The sequence below is a fragment of the Priapulus caudatus genome, unplaced genomic scaffold (genome assembly GCF_000485595.1).
Source record: "Priapulus caudatus unplaced genomic scaffold, Priapulus_caudatus-5.0.1 Scaffold81, whole genome shotgun sequence".
Lineage (NCBI taxonomy): Eukaryota > Metazoa > Priapulida > Priapulimorpha > Priapulimorphida > Priapulidae > Priapulus > Priapulus caudatus.
In genome coordinates, this window is record NW_014577142.1 from 194,145 (window position 1) to 211,560 (window position 17,416).

At 50.1% G+C, this 17,416-nt stretch overlaps 1 protein-coding gene and 1 long non-coding RNA gene across 2 annotated transcripts in view; one reads left to right on the plus strand and one right to left on the minus strand.

Annotated features, from left to right (window-relative positions):
- Positions 1-12,146, plus strand: part of LOC106821644 (E3 ubiquitin-protein ligase TRIP12-like) — a 30,608-nt gene extending 18,462 nt beyond the window's left edge. The window contains exons 2-3 of the mRNA XM_014826534.1: positions 3,388-5,768; positions 5,853-12,146. Coding sequence (XP_014682020.1) covers positions 3,446-5,768; positions 5,853-10,138 — 6,609 coding nt within the window. The 5' untranslated portion in view covers positions 3,388-3,445 and the 3' untranslated portion in view covers positions 10,139-12,146. The remainder of the gene's footprint in view (positions 1-3,387; positions 5,769-5,852) is intronic.
- Positions 12,147-14,624: 2,478 nt separating this feature from the next.
- Positions 14,625-17,120, minus strand: LOC106804631. The gene is made up of 2 exons (XR_001393348.1): positions 16,878-17,120; positions 14,625-15,573 (listed from the first exon to the last, which is right to left on the minus strand). It is a non-coding gene; the product is annotated as an uncharacterized LOC106804631 (long non-coding RNA).
- Positions 17,121-17,416: the final 296 nt, after the last annotated feature.

Genomic DNA, 17,416 nt, shown 5'->3' on the forward strand with positions numbered 1-17,416 from the left:
GTATAATTTCTATTAGAATTCTGTTACTGTCAGTGTGTTACATGTAACTTATCGCCAGCTGCCGTGGCACTGCCAGTGATGTGGTCGGCTTGATGTACTGTGTAGTTTTTGCCTGCGTTAATTAGTTACAGGTAGCAGCTCTCTCAGTTTCAGCCTGTAGGCTGCGTAGGTCAACTGCGTATGAGTGCTTACCTATTCCTGTCTTGCAAATGAGTTGTTGTACTAGTACGATGGAGCTTCATTTTTAATATCTAAAGACACTTAAAACTGACGCGCGAATCCCCTCGGTGCAACTGTTCATTAAGGCGTAACAAAAAAAATGTTTGTTTCCCGGTTACCGACGACCCTACCAAATAGTTGCCGACCCTAAAATTTTTTGACCAGCTTTTAAAAATGAAAATCAACAAATGCATTGATGACTTTAATATAAATTTAGATGAATTATATACGAAACATAACCCTGCACATTGCATCATGCATGCAGCCAATTAACTCACCTCTTATAAAAGTAAGAAATGTAACGAACATTGCGCGATGTTTACAAACGGAATACTAGCGAGTATGGGCCTCAGCGGCCGTTAACTAAGACAAAATAACGTCCTAAAATTTTTCAGGCAAAATTCAAATTTCTTTACCGGCCTGACCTACCTAGTTTGAAAAATCATGTAAGGCGCCGGAAACAAACAATTTTTTTTGTTACGCCTAACGATCCCAACGAACATTCCTTCGAGAAGGTTCCTGATACCATCCCTGTGCCTTTCACTGTTTCGGCGCGTATGTGAACACATTTGGGACTAACAGGGTTTACTAGAATCCCACCACTCCACCACAGAGTCACCGCAGTAGACGTGAGATGAGCGCTGTCGCTCCGCGGCACTTGTTTTTTTAAGGTGTGACACGACAGTGCAGTGCACCTAACTTATACACCTTGCTCTGCACTACAGATAGATATGTTTGCTCTGGGTGACCATTTGCCATACAGTCAGACTTTGAATCACCCATTTACTGTTGACACAGTGTTTCCATAGCTGTGTAATTTTGTCTTAGTGACAATATATGTTGATAAACATTCTTAAATGTTTGTATAAGTACATTATAATCAATTAGAATATGCAAGCCAGTGAGTAAATAAGGCAACCGAAGTTATATAGTAAATAGGAGCTAATCTTGTAGTATGTTTGTGGGAAGGGTGATCAAGCCAGTATGTTTAACACTGTAAATGCTTGAGACAACATGTATTCATATTTGGAATCATCTTTCATATTATTCTGTACTCATGTACATACTTTTAAAACTGGTACATTGTATCGTGTTCTCCGTGTATCTTTACCATATCAATTTCCCACATCCAGTGATATGGGCTAGTGCTTCTGGTCCTACTACAATTTACCTGATTTCTGCAAAGATTGTGTCCAACTCTTAAAAAAAATTCATTACCCTTTTATTAGGTTGTAGCACCTCTTTTTTAACTATGAGTTCAGGGGTAGAAATTGACTTTTGAACAAGGGAGTCCAACGGACTCCCTACCCTCAAAAAGAGGGAGTCCGCAGCAAAATGAGGGAGTTCGCAGTATGACGTTCAAAATTAAAGATATTAACAATAACGCATGTGCTAATTTTTAAGATTCATGCAGTTGCACTTCTGCCAAATTTTCTTTGGACATTAGCCGAAAAAATACAGTAATTCCGCGAGGCCGTGCTTCGGAACAAACTATAGTTAGTATGGCAGAATTTTCAGGGAGTCACACGGACTCCTGCATATGTCAAATCAGGGAGTCCGACAGTAAATCAGGGAGTATTTGACTCCAGACTCCCGTTAATTTCGCACCCTGTTAGTTGATGTCACATTTTCAATAGTACATAAATGGAAGTTCTCTATTCGTGTACTCATGACATTATGAGATGTTTCATTAAAATTTATTCTGATTACTTCAATGCATTCGTTTATGATAAATATATATAATACAGGTCTATAAGATACAGTGGACATCATGACTTTTTTTAGATACCATAGCAAAAAAAGGAGGCAACCACGGCACTTGCCATCAGCAGCATGGTTGCGGTTGAACCCTGCTTATAGTTGAAATAGGTATACCCAATCAGTGCTAAAGTGGAGTTCAAACATTCTAGGGCAGACGTGAGTTATTTTCTAGGACATGGCCCAAGGCACCTAACAAAAGACAATTTGAACAGTCATCTAGCAATCAGTGACATATTGATCCATGATAGTACTGGTAATTTCTTCTTCTTTACAAAGAACCAGCCAGTCTGTGCCACTGTATTTGGAAAATCCAGTAGAGACACGTGGCGTAGCCACGTGTACCAACATTGGGAAAACATTGATCCGTGCACATACACATAAATGAGATTGATGCAAGATTATGTAAATGTGTAACCTTCTGTATAATTTTAATTACCAAGCTCACTAACATTATTTTGATATCTATGTTATTCATGTGGTACTGCCTAAATAAAAACCACAGCAGTGTTAACAGACTTATAAATCAAGGGCAGCAAGCAGCGGTTTTGCCTCTAAAGGGTCAGGTTGCTGTCTGCTCTCAATGCCGGTAACCAATACTTTTCTTCCGAGAAATTCCTAATAAACCAAAGTAAACGCCCTGAAGTTACAGGCGATTTATATTAAAAACAATCGCTAGTTGATCAGGGTTGTTTTTTCGAATCTTCTTAATCCTAAGTTACTGCCTGTACTTCATTTGATTTGCAACTTTATCATGGGTGACTGTATTTGGTAGGGGTGGGGCGATCCAGGTAGGTCATGATTATACGATCCGTGTCACGATACAGACTTCGCGTTATGATACGTATTGTGATAGTTTCAAGAGAAACTACCTAGCAAACTATACACTCAATCAGGATTCTACCAATCATTTGAATGCTTACAAGTTGGTATCATGGAGCATTTGGTCAGCAACTGCTGTGAAATTACAAATTGTGTTGTTTCTTTTGGTTTTGGATGAAACTACGCCATAAAATTATATGGATCTTAGTCAGTAGAGTATCGATACATGTATGTATCGTCAAGGTTTGTATTATGATTTGTCGATATATCGATGAACCGGCCCACCCCTGATATTTAGAATGAACGAGCCAGGGGAAACTGGGCTAGTAAGCCAAACCAGCATCCTTAATCATGACAGGGGCAATAGGGCAGTACTGTTGGGGTTGGTGGGAGTGAAACTGTTATAATTTTTACAGGTTTCCTTGGTGAGTAAGTTTGCTGCTGGCTTTTCCTCTGGCAGCAAGTACTTTTGGATGGCAAAAAATCCATTTCTAAGCATGTGTTAACCGATAGCAGTAAAATGACTGAAGGTGGCCGTAGCATCGTTACCCAGCACATACACTCAAAAGCACGTTTCTCCGCTTTCAGGAATGGACGAAACGACAAAAAACCATAGCAACTGGAGCTAGTAAGTGATGATGAACCCATGGATGATGGTGAGGAGATGAGTGGCGTCGACAACTTGCAGGACTCGCAAAGCAGGGCATCGCAACGTAGGTACGCACTGCGTCAGCCGGCTCGCGAGCGACAGCGATCCCGCCACGACTCACTCGTTCACGACTCGGCCGCTGCCGCCGCCTCAAGCCTGCCGAGGAAGAAGACCGCCGCGCTCGTGGAGAACGGTATCGACGACAGCAGCGAGCTTCCGCTGACGGCCGACAGCGCCTTTCACCGACTGCCTGCGAAGAAACGCAGCCACCACTACAGGCACGTCGAGCGAGCGCTCGATCTGAGCGTCAGCGCCTGTGCGGGCACGAGCGACGCGGGCGAGTGTGCGACGAGGAGCGAGCAGCCGAGCAAGGCGCGCGCGCCGCCGCACGCAGACGCGAGCAGCAGCTCCGATCAGGAGGTGTCCTTCAGACTTCCAGCGAAGGCCAAGCGAAGGAAGCACCGGTCGCACGAAGATCCGCAACAGCAGGCGAGTAGCACGAGGAAGAGGTCGGCCACTGTCGGCTCTGTCACAGAGCTCGCGTCTCTGGGCAAGGAACCTGGCAGGCTAGAACTGCCCGCTGTGACGGACACGTTGAACGTCGTTCAATTGCCGTCCGAACGAAAGCAGAGACACTATTCTGGCAAGGGTCGGCACGCAAAGAGCGAGAAGCCTGACGTGAGTGGGAAAAGCTGTGCTGAAGCAGACGATTCGGCTCCAGTCTTAAGACGATCGACCCGTAAGCGGACGATAAGAATTCCTGAAATCGGTTTTGGCCTCGAGCCGCATCGTCCAAAGAAGCCCAAGCCGACCAAATCTGCAGCTTCCACAACCCAGGCAGCCGAGCAGCAGCCAGTCGGTGGGCAACTAGCACATAGCGGTGTTGCACTCAACGGCACTAAAAAGCCAGCAAAGCATAGTGCAAAGGCTAAAGTCCCTCGGCAGCAAAAAGGTTCGAAGTCTTCTTCGCGCGATAGCAAGCCGCTGTCGTTGCTTGTGGAGGTGCCACACACGAGCGTCGCAGCCGTCGGTGGCGAGGGCTTTCATGTAGCAAGCGACGGCGCATCCGCATCCACGTCGCTCGCAGTGCCGATCAAAAAGCGAGCCGTTAGCAGCTTAGTGTACCAGACGCACACGGTCGAGGAGGTGCGACCGCCCGTGCCCGCGAGAGGCAGACGGGCGAGCAGGCAGGAGCGCGGCAAGAAGCGAGAGACACTCGAGTCTAGCAGCGTACGGCGTAGCACACGCCAAACCAAGACAACGGGCTCGTGTGCGAGCAGCACCAGCCGGCGGTCCACCAGTGGCGGGAAGCGCACAACTGTCAGCACCACGGGTAACGCTGGGGGGACCATCCATCAGCCGCCGCAGGCATCGGGCACGATGTCCGCACCAGAGGGCAGTCGCGACGCAGGGCTGACGAGCGGCAGCGGCAGCAACGTACAGGCCGTGCCCGGCACATCCGCCGCCAGTGCGGCCGCTGCCCCGGCGGCGGCCGCCGGAACTGCTCGCGGCAGCGCGGCGGCGGCGGCGGCGGCAGCGGCGGCTAACTCCGGCGAGAGCGAGTCGGAGGATTCAGAGATGGGCCGGCTGCAGGCGCTGCTAGAGGCGCGCGGGCTGCCGCCGCACCTGTTCGGCGCGCTCGGCCCGCGCATGCACCAGCTGCTGCACCGCTCGATGGGCAGCAGCGCGAGCAACAAGGCACAGCAGCTGCTGGCTGGCCTCACGGCGACGGGCGACGAGGGGCAGCAGCTGCAGGCGGTCATCGAGATGTGTCAGCTGCTGGTGATGGGCAACGAGGACACGCTGAGCGGCTTCCCCGTCAAGCAGGTGGTGCCGGCGCTCGTCGCGCTGCTCAACATGGAGCACAACTTTGACATGATGAACCACGCGTGCCGAGCGCTCACCTACATGATGGAGGCGCTGCCGCGGTCCTCGGCCGTCGTCGTCGACGCCGTGCCCATCTTCCTCGAGAAGCTGCAGGTGATCCAGTGCATGGACGTCGCCGAGCAGTCGCTGACCGCGCTCGAGATGCTGTCACGCCGGCACAGCAAGTCGATCTTGCACGCGGCCGGCGTCTCCGCCTGCCTCACCTACCTCGACTTCTTTTCGATCAACGCGCAGCGGTCGGCGCTCGCCGTCTCGGCAAACTGCTGCCAGAGCATCACGCCGGACGAGTTTCACTACGTCGAGGACTCGCTTCCTCTGCTGACGAGCCGGCTCTCGCACCAGGACAAGAAGTCGGTGGAGAGCTGCTGCCTGTGCTTCTCGCGCATCGTCGAGAACCTGAGCGGAGACGAGAAGCTGCTGCTACGCATCGTCAACGGCAGCGACCCGCCGGGCGAGGCTGCGGCAGCGGCGACCGGGGTAGGCAAGGACGGCGGCGGCGGCGGCGGTGGCGGCGGCGGCTGCGGGTTGCTGCGCAGCATCCAGCGGCTGCTCGTCATCACCCCGCCCGTCGTCAGCACGAGCACGTTCATCATGGTGATCCGCATGCTGTCGACGATGTGCGCCAACTGCTCGGAGCTCGCCGTCCGCCTGCTGCGGCAGAACGTCGCCGACACGCTCAGCTTCCTGCTCGTCGTCAACGGCAACGGCGGCGGAGCGTCCGCGGAGTGTCCCGCCGTCGGCGCGTCTGCGGGGCAGGACGTCGAGCTGGTCGCGCGCAGCCCGCAGGAGCTCTACGAGCTGACGTCGCTCATCGGCGAGCTAATGCCGGCGCTGCCGTCCGACGGCGTGTTTGCGATCGACGCCGCGCTGCGCAAGGGCCACCAGGCGGCGGCCGACGTCGTCGTCTGGCAGTGGCGCGACGACCGCGACGTCTGGCACCCATACACGGCCATCGACAACAAGATAGCCGAGGCGGCGCACCAGTCCGGCGAGGACGAGATCAGCCTGTCGACGATGGGCCGCACGTACACGATCGACTTCCTCTCGATGCAGCAGATCAACGAGGAGACGGGCACGGTGCGGCCTGTGCAGCGGCACGCGAGCACGCAGAAGGGCGCAGCGGCGGGCGGCTCGGGCGCGGCGGGCGCCGGCAAGAGCGACCTTCGCGTCGACGTTCTCAAGGAGGACAAGGAGCTGGGCGCGGCGCTGATCCGTACGCTCTTCACGGTGCTGTACGAGGTGTACAGCTCGTCGGCGGGCCCCGCTGTGCGCCACCGCTGCCTCAAGGCTCTGCTGCGCATGATCTACTACGCCAATGCCGACCTGCTCAAGGAGATCCTGAAGAGTCAGGACGTGTCGAGTCACATCGCCGGCATGCTGTCGTCGAGTGACCTTCGCGTCGTCGTTGGCGCGCTGCAGATGGCCGACATCCTCATGCAGCGGCTGCCAGACGTCTTCGGCGTCTATTTTCGTCGTGAGGGCGTCATGCATCAGGTGAAGAAGCTGTCGCTGCTCGAGCAGCCAGCAGCCGCCGCCGCCGCGAGCCACAGGGACGGGTCACCGCGCCGCGTGTCGCCCGCCAGCCGCGAGTCGCCGAGGGAAGACGAGGCGAGTCTCGACGGCGAGCCGCGCGGGGAGCGGCGCGACTCGGACGCCGACGCCGACTCGCGCGCCGGCGGAAACTCGCAGATGCGGCTCAGCGACGTGCTGAAGCGCAAGCGGACGCCGCGGCGAGGCGCGTCGAAGCGTGCCGGCAAGAACGACAACGGCTCGGCGGCCGAGCTCGGCAAGCTGTTCGGGTCGTCGGCGCCGACGGGCCGCTCCATGCTGTCGACAGCCCGCGGGAAGTCCTCATCGGGGAAGGTGAGCGGCACGTCGCCGAAGACCTCCTTCCTGACTAGTCTGAACCCCACGCGGTGGGGGCGATCGAATTCTAGTCCCGCGGCGGAGCGGCCGACGTCGAAGGAGCAAGCGTTCGGTAAGTCGTCGTCGGCGGCGGTGGCGGCTGCGGCGGCGGCGCAGAACGACCGCGAAAAGATCCGTGTGTGGGTGAAGGAGCAGGCGGCAAAGCTCGAGCAGCGCTACTTCAGCGGCCTCGAGAACAACGACGCCAACCACCCGGCGCTGAGCGTGCTCAACCGGCTGTGCCTCGCGACGCGGAGGCTGCGCGACGAGGACGAGGACGAGGACGAGGACGCGGTCGCCGACGGCGACGGCGTCGTCGTCGCGGCGCTGCGCGAGATCTGCGCGATCATCACGGCGAGCGACGTGTCGCCGTTCGAGCTCATCCACAGCGGCATGGTCGCCGAGCTGCTGCGCTTCCTTGCGCGCCCCGAGCCGGGCAAGCGCCGCCGCCTGCAGCACTTCCTGCACATGTTTGTCGGCTGCCCGCCGCCCGGCGAGCACCTCGCGACGGCGACGGCGATGCTTGGTGGCACCCCCGCGCTCGGCGCGCTCGTCGCCAAGATGCACGCGTGCGTCAACCAGCTCGAGCAGTTTCCGGTGAAGGTGCACGACCTGCCCGGCGCGGGCGCAGCGAGCCGCGGCACGAACGCGATCAAGTTCTTCAACACGCACCAGCTGAAGTGCAACCTGCAGCGGCACCCGTCGTGCACGAACCTGCGCCAGTGGAAGGGGGGGCCTGTGAAGATCGACCCGCTCGCGCTCGTGCAGGCGATCGAGCGCTACCTGCTCATCCGCGGCTACGGCAAGCTGCGCGCCGACGACGGCGACGACGCATCCGACGACGACGCCTCGGACGACGACATCGACGACACGATGGCGGCCGTCTTCAGCAGCCAGAGCGGCGGCCGGCACAAGCTGCAGTTCACGATCGGCGAGCACGCGCTGCCCTACAACATCACCGTCTACCAGGCGATCCGGCAGCACGGCGCTATCGCCGACGACGGCCAGGAGACGGACACCGACTCGGAGCACCCGTTCGGCCGCACCAACATCTGGGTGCAGACGCACACGATCTGGTACCGCGCCGTCGCCGACGACGAACCACTCAACCTGAGCAGCGCGAGCACGATCAACGCGGTCGGCTCGGCGAGCGCCGGCGTCAGCCCGAAGAAGGGGAAGGCGGCGGCGGCGACGTCGAGCAAGGTGCTCTCGAAGAGCAAGAAGGAGGACCTGTGGTCGAACGGCGTCTGCCCGCCGACGTTCTCGCTGCTAGACGTCGCGCTGGCGCCGACGCTGCCTGAGGTCACGACGACGCGAGACCCGTCGCTCGACGTGATCGCCCTGCTACGCGTGCTCTACACGATCAACCGCTACTGGGGCACGCTGTACGAGCTGCCGACGTACGAGCCCGTCGTCGCCGCCGCTGAATTCGTCAACCACAAGATCACGGCGAAGGCGAACCGGCAGCTGCAGGACCCGCTGATGATCATCACGGCGCACATCCCGCCGTGGCTCCCCGAGATCGCGAACGCGTGCCCGTTCCTTTTCCCGTTCGACACGCGGCAGACGCTGTTCTACGCGACGTCGTTCGACCGTGACCGCGCGATGCAGCGGCTGCTCGACGCCGCGCCAGACCTGACGGCGGCCGACAGCGGCGAGCGCGTGACGCCGCGGCTCGAGCGCCGCAAGCGCACGGTTAGCCGCGACGAGCTGCTGCGGCAGGCCGAGCAGGTGATGAACGACCTCGCCGCGTCGAAGGCCGTGCTCGAGATCCAGTACGAGAACGAGGTCGGCACGGGCCTCGGACCGACGCTCGAGTTCTACGCGCTGGTGTCGCGCGAGGCTCAGCGCGCCGACCTGGAGCTGTGGCGCGGCGAGGCGACGCGCTTCGAGGATGCGCGCGGCGAGCAGAAGGACACGCTGTACGTGCACGCACCGCGCGGGCTCTTCCCGCTGCCGTTCGGGCGCGGCGCGAAAGCCGGCGCGACGGTGAAGGCGAAGGCCAAGTTCCGCTTCCTCGGCAAGTTTATGGCGAAGGCCGTCATGGACTCGCGGCTCGTCGACATTCCGCTCAGCCTCGCCTTCTACAAGTGGATGCTCGGCGAGGAGCAGAGCATGACGGCCGGCGACCTGTACGGCGTCGACCCGACGATGGCGCGCTCGTTCGCGCGGCTCGGCGACATGCTGCGGCAGAAGCGGCGGCTCGAGGACGACGCGTCGCACACGCGCGCGAGCCTGCAGCTCGCCATCGACGCGCTCACGATGGACGGCTGCTCGATCGACGACCTCAGCCTCAACCTGACGCTGCCCGGCTTCCCGAGCGTTGAGCTGCGCAAGGGCGGCAAGGACGCGTCGGTCGGCATCGGCAACCTCGACGACTACTACCGCCTCGTCGTGCACTGGACGCTCGTCGAGGGCGTGCGCAAGCAGATGGAGGCGTTCCGCGAGGGCTTCGAGTCGGTGTTCCCGCTCACGCAGCTGCGCCTGTTCTGCGCCGAGGAGCTGCACCAGCTGTTCTGCGGCAGCAGCGGCGAGTCGTGGGACGTGCGCACGCTGATGGAGTGCTGCAAGCCCGACCACGGCTACACGCACGACAGCCGCGCGATCAAGAACCTCTTTGAGATCCTTGCGTCGTACGGAGGCGACGAGCAGCGCCAGGTGCTGCAGTTCCTGACGGGCGCGCCGCGCCTGCCCGTCGGCGGCTTCAAGTCGCTGTCGCCGCCGCTGACGATCGTGCGCAAGACGTTCGAGGCGACGGAGAATCCGGACGACTACCTTCCGTCGGTGATGACCTGCGTCAACTACCTGAAGCTGCCCGACTACTCGAGCATCGTGACGATGCGCGAGAAGCTGCGCATTGCTGCTAAGGAAGGTCAGCTGTCGTTCCACCTCTCCTAACGAATGTGCACGAGGGCGCGCTCGCGCCACAGTTATTTCAACGTTTCGGGCGCGACGAGCCCGGACTAGAGGTGGTCCAATGCCTTTACGAAGTTGATTTTATGATGGAGGGAAGAAATTGTGCTTTATTACATGTTCCTTGAGGGTGCATTAAATGTTAGTAAAGAAGACAAGAACACATATCTGTGTGGATGTAACAGATGTGAGATGTAAAATGGCAGTTAAGTAGTTGCTGTGTGTGTGTGGGGGGATGGGGGGGGGTCTGCAGTGATGAATGGGATTCTCCTCTTTATAAACCAATCCTCGATTCCAAACCAATTTACAAATATAGAAACCGGTTGGAAGTCATTTTTTGTTCAGGTAAGTTCGCTATTGTGATTTGCTGTTTTTTCATGTCAACTAACTGGGAAATGTTATGGCCACATCTGCATGAGCTTGGCAAACTAAGGTTCATATATACGCATGCATCCTTGTAGGCAGCGATGCATCATTGGTGCAGTGCAGAGTGCAGGCATAGGGTTAATTAGCTATACAACCATGTAGCAAATGTCCTAAATAGTTGGCCATGAGCATCATCTGGTGGTATTGGCATAGAAAACTTATGAAGGATGTGTGATGTGGCGGTTGGAGTGTCCTAGTTTTGATGGTTGCAAGAGCAATAGCTACCAACGGTGAGTTCGCCCCTTGTAGTCTCGTCTCACAATCAATACAGTGCGACAGTGATACAGTGATTGGGCGTTTTTTAGTGGTAACATCATAGGTTACATTTGTAAATTACGCTTCAGTTAATTTAATAACAAAATTCAGTGTAATAGCTTTGTTAAATGTGGGTATTTTATTTGCTACAGGAAGCCGTCAGTTTAGGGACAGTGTGATTGGCCTGTAATTAAAGTTGAGAGAGCCATGTTGCCATGTGCCATTGAGACACTGGATTATTCCAGTAGCTATGGCTCTTACTTTAATGTGCAGGACAAATTTTTCATAAAATATGTGATAGACATATAGGTAATTGAACGTTTTGGTAAAATGGTAGTCTTCAGAGAAGTACAGAAATCTTGCTACATCTTGGTCCATCCAGCAGGCGAACATCACTTTACTTGATACGTAAGCGGTCTCTACATCGTCTGCTACGTCAGTTTGCCTTCAAAGGTTTGTATTTGGTTGCGGAAAGGTGCCGTATAAAGGTGTGATGTTGTGGACTAATATTATTAAATCTGTGTGGGTGTTAAAATGTTTGCAAATGATGTGCAGTTTCAATTGCCCTGTATATGATTCCGACTCCGTTTAAAGCTCAGGCGTGTTAGAACGTTTGTGATGGACGTTTTAGAATGTCAAACTGAGTATTACGTTCAGAACAGAATTAACGATAGAACCAATATTGCGGAGAAGAGTGCTTTTGTAGGATTCTGTCTGCATATGCGTGCGTGCGTGCGTGAGTGCGTGCTTGTGTGTATATATATACAAATAGCTGGTTGCATCTACAGTGTGGCAAGGCAGTTTCAACGCAGGTATGACGTATGTTATCAGTGCTCAGAGGTCGTATAGGCGTGTACAAACCTTTGCATTGTCGTCGCACAAACATAATTGTAATTAGTATTGTTATTCAACGTTTTACGCAAGCTAATAACGAATATGGATGCCTTTGAATTTTGTCGTAGGGTGTGAAGCTGTGTGACCTCTTTTTTAAGTCTTGGTGTTTACTTAGATTGTAATGGCGTATTGAAGCTGTTCTATTGGTCCAATCGGAACGTTGAACAGTTATTTTATGAAGCCTTCCAATTTCACTCACGCATGCTTGACATGCGACGCACTAAGAACATGCTATGTAGGCTGATAACATGGTATTGCACATTCTAGTTCAACACAGACATGTATTCTTCGAGTTTCAAACCAGCAGCACTTGAACCAGAATAAGAACAACAGAGTCAGTACTGTCATTTTTGTCAAATTTGTTTTGGCACTGCATGAAACGTAAATAAACCATAGCAGTCTATAATTGCTACGTGAAGCGTTATTACTGTTTTTATTCGACTCTTCTTTTAATCACTGATGCCCAGGACATTGTAAAACTTTATTGATTTATATACAGCCCCCAACAACATCAAGTAAGAAACCAATGTTTTCAGGCCATTATGTTTAAAACAGTAATATTCGTGACTACTCTGTACTTGTATGTAGTGTAACCTTAGTCCACCATTGAAAATTGTCTTCAGGGTATTATCTTCCTTTATCGAAGAGAGAAGAGCACAACACAGGCACTTGGAGCGTTTCAATAAAATATAATGCTAAATAAATACGAAATCTATTTACTACCAGTCTTAATGTTTCTCTACTCTCCTTCGCCTATTATTGCCGACAATTTCCTGTAAATGCCGTGCAAATTCTCCTCTGCAACACGTACACCGCGCGCACTCTGCCGCACACAGACACACATACAGCATTTACAGGAAATTGTCGGCAATAATAGGCGAAAGATAGTAGAGAAACATTAAGACTGGAAGTAAATAGATTTCGTATTTATTTAGCATTATATTTCATTGAAACGCTCCAAGTGCCTGTGGAGCACCAAGCCCGTAGTGGCCTCCCAAAAAGTGCCACTGCAGAAATATGTAGCCGATGCGAGGGGTCTGGGGGTCTGTATTCCCCCAGAAAATTTTTGAAATGTAGAGCATTGAAATGTATGGCATTTCCTGCATTTTCAGGCTATGTTGAAAGCAACCAATTCTGATCATTTTAAAAGGTCAATTTGTAAATTTCAAAGAGGAATGTAGCTAAAGCTGATGTTTTGACTAAAGTATCTAAAATATATATTATGAGTATGATAACTAATAAAACATTATTTACAAACTTGTATATCAATTTAATGAAAAATAAGCCTATTTTCATTCTGCATTTATACTTTCACTATGTACATCTGTATGTTTTGAAGTTTGAATTTGAATAGGCACATTGTCAGATTAAATACACATTCCAAATTTTAGAGCACTGATATAACACCTCTAATTGATCAGTATTAATAGTAATACCAGACAGTCCAGTCAGATAACTTGTCATTTTATTTATTTTTTATTCCAATTTTATCTTTTCTGCCTGGATGGCAACTTACAAATTCTGAAATTACATTTTGTTCATCTATCTTGTCTAACATGTCTCGGTGCCAAGCATGACCATTGCATTGTTGAGCCTTAACTGGGTCGTGCTGTGTCGGGGGGGGGCACTCCATATATATTGCATGGTAGGTATGTTCCGCGGGAGAGACCCTTATTTTCAACCCTAACCCTAAACTTCCGTTCCAGTGCATCGCATTTTTAAGAATATCTCGTTCCAGAGCATTAAGTTTAGTTACCATGCAGATCTTACATTTTGCCGTCCCGGAGACCCTAGTATTTTAATATTTCCGTTCCAGTGCATCGTACTTTAGAATACGTTGAAGCCGAGGGGGGGCACTCCATATATATTGCATGGTAGGTATGTGCCGCGGGAGAGACCCCTATTTTCAACCCTAACCCTAAACTTCCGTTCCAGTGCATCGCATTTTTAAGAATATCTCGGTCCAGAGCATTAAGTTTAGTTACCATGCAGATCTTGCATTTTTGCTGTTCCGGAGACCCTAGTTTTTGTTACTATTTCCGTTCCAGTGCATCGTACTTCAGAATACGTTGAAGCCGGGCCGTCAAGGCATGCATGCAACGTGTGTGTGTTGTATCAACTTGTATGTGTGCGTGCGTGTGTTGTCTGTGTGTGCGTGTGCGTGTGCGTGTGCTGTGCGTGCGTTCATCTCTCTCCGGGTCATGTTTTTTCTCCTCTACATAATACAACAATTATTGGTTCAAGTGCTACAGCATAGATTTTAAAGCAAATCACAGTTCCGGAGACCCCCTCTTTTAAACGTGTCCAGTGTCATAGCATTGAAATTCAACGAAATCCTTGTTCCGGAGACCCCCATTTTCGAACATAGCTAGTTCCAGAGCATACCACATTCAACAAACATTAGTTCCAGAGACCCCCATTTTCAGGTCTGAGTTAGTTCCAGAGCCCCCCCCCCCCATTTTTGACTTTTCATTGGCACATAGGGCCTACCTACCATAATGTGGGGTGAGTGCCCCACCCCCGGGGGTTCATGTCCTTGGTATATGTTGCCCCTTGGTTCCCTGCAGAATTTCTTTTTTCAAAATAGTGCCACGGCAGTGCCGTGCTGCCGTGGCGGCCACTACGGCCCTGAGCACAATAGCTCTTGGCTGTAACACCAAGGCACCTATAGTATTACCACGATTATACCATAATAATATCAAGAGCAATATAATAGAATATATAAATCTATTATTAACTCTAATGACTATATAACCTATGACTCTATGACCTAAACCTGACCTATATCTATATAACCTAATGACTCTATAATCTATGACTAAGCAATGCAATGGCGTTTTTGCTGCTACGCACATACTATTCAGAATTTCCACAAAAGCCTGCCAAGTGCCACAGATTACACCATGTAGAAATTTCATTTAATTAATCTAAATTATAACTGTATGGAGCATACAACCACATTTATATATTGTATTATAATATAAAATTTACGTAGACTAAGGGTTAGTCCATCTGTCAGACATTTGATTCTTTGTTTTTAATTTCAATTTGTCATTTTAAAAGTAAACTGAACGTGCTGTGCAGAGATACATAAAGTATAATACGTAGTGTGAATTGTTATATCAATATAACTTTTACCAATCACTCCATTTTAACTAAGCTTTACACTCAATACAAACTTGTGCCAATACTTCAAGATATCAATTAAATACATGACTGTGGCTCGACTCAAATGAACATGCATCATCATTACAAATTCGCCAGTGAAACTGCAGGAAACAAAATCACGAGTGGTGCGTTAAATAATTGGGTACAATACAAATAGTACATTAATCGGGCTGTATAGCACACGGTGTGCATGCATGAGTGCGTGCGTGTGTAGATATATAATTAATTCCCAATATTTTTTAGTTTGCTGCAGATAATAAGCTTAGACTATCCCATAAACCTACACAGAACGTATAGGTGTCTATTACAAAATCTATACAGCACTAACAATACGAAAATTATACTGTCTTATTATAACATGCTGAACAGAAACGAATACCCAAGTTCACAATGTTTTCTAGAGTCTACTTGCTCTTGATAAAACCCACGCACACATTGACACGTTGCACATGCCTATTATTTGGATTACTTATTCATCAATTTACAACAATTTATCATCTCAATAAATTACAGCTCATCTTGCTCACTGTCCAATATTTTTACATTCACCATACCTCGACTGTTTTGACAATAGATTCAGTATGCAAATCTACGACACAGTTGATGTTGCTGTGGCAGACTGATGGCAGTGGCCCTATACTGACACCACTCAATCGTTTGAATCATTTTGCAATTGCCTGCGAATAAAATATAAATGAAGTGCACTAATGTGTCACTTCGAGCCCTTTTATAAAAACTACTAAAGTTCTTGATCTCACTCTGAATTACATTACATCTGAAACGGTGTACATCTCACGTGTTTGGTGGAAGTTTTATCAACTCAAACTGTACTGCCTACAAGTGCATAAATGGCAACAAATATGACTGTGTTCAAGTAACAATAGTAACAAATATCTATGCACTGCCCAGCAGATCTCAAGTTCTTACCCCAGTGTTGTGTAAACAAAACGATGGGTAATCACCATTTGCTTTAGTACACAAGAGCTGTTTTGCCTCATAAACTTCCTAAGCGTGGGGGCAGGATTTTGTTATACGTGAAACAGCTAAGGAATACCTTTTTATACTTTCATGAAATAAAAATCACTTAAGATTCGATTAAGCTTGATGAATCATTTTGTTCTACATATATTATCACATATATGTTAAGGTTATTTACAGTTACTAGGCATATCTTTAATTTTCTCAAACAACAATTGAGGCAAGGTGGGCAGCTTTGACCCCTCTACCGATTACCGAAAACTAAGCTCTGAAAAAGGGCTGAGCTTGCATTATGGCAAATTGCCACCACTAGATATATAGTGCACGACCTTGGTATCCCAGCATCACATGCACGCACGTGAGGATGTGGTGAATTAAAGAAACTCTTACCAAAAAGGTATATCACGACCAAACTTCCCCCAAGCACATAACCCCAACGTGCAATTGTACCTGCCAAAAAACACTATAGACTAACTGGTGGTCAAGCTATCATACGAAATGTCACTGTGGATACTCTTAATACATTACAGTTTGGCAGGGCGAAACCAGTGCAACAAAACATCATATATTGTGCATAAATTTTATAACTTGTCTGTTTAAAAACTCCGTGTATTGTAACAAAGGTAAACGTATGTAGTTGATAAGTAAAATGTTGAAACAGACACTCAAAATGTAAATTTTGCTCGTGATGAGTCACGGTAAAAAGGTACTTTTGACGTAGGTGAAAATAGGTAGCATTTGGCAATTGTACATTCTTGTAGTGAGATACCTTTTTAGTTACACTATGCTGAAAATTCGAGCAGCAATGTGTGCATTGGTCTGTGTCAATTGTACATGCTAACTGACTATATGCCAAACGTACAGATATCATGTGTAACTGTGACATGGCATGACTAAGTTTTTTTTATTTCATGGGCTTGTCAAAATTTGGGGTTATGATAGATGGCACTGGGGTCAAAAGGCTACCATCCAATGCTGCATCGCCTTCCAATTGCTGATCTACCTTTTCACTCAGCATCTGATTGGGTTCTCCGGTCAGAGGATCAAGAAATGGGTCGTCGAAGTCGGGCAGACCCAGCATATCTAGTGGCGAGGTGTATTGTATCACTTCATTCCCTGCAAACATTGGTACAAACTCATTACACAACTATCCCAACATCTGCCAACATTTCCAGACATGTCCGATTACTTTACCAACTTTTGGCACACAGTCTGGTATTGCAAAAATGTCTAGTAAGAGAATGCAATGTAACATATAGCTGTCACTTGCCATATATACATTCACGCACACCCATGTGCACACACCAAAGACTAAGGGACAGACACACAGATGCACACAGAAAACCACAAATCAAGTAATCTATGTCCCTGAAATGATTAATAGGTAGCCCTAGCCAATCAGCATTTCAACGGGTCATTCTAAAAAAAACTACTTGCTAACTAAGTCATGTAAGTGCAACAAAGTCAGCAATATGGCGTGTATGCATAAAATAACATATAAATTGGTCTAGTTTGATCATGATGACCTAGCAACACAATCCA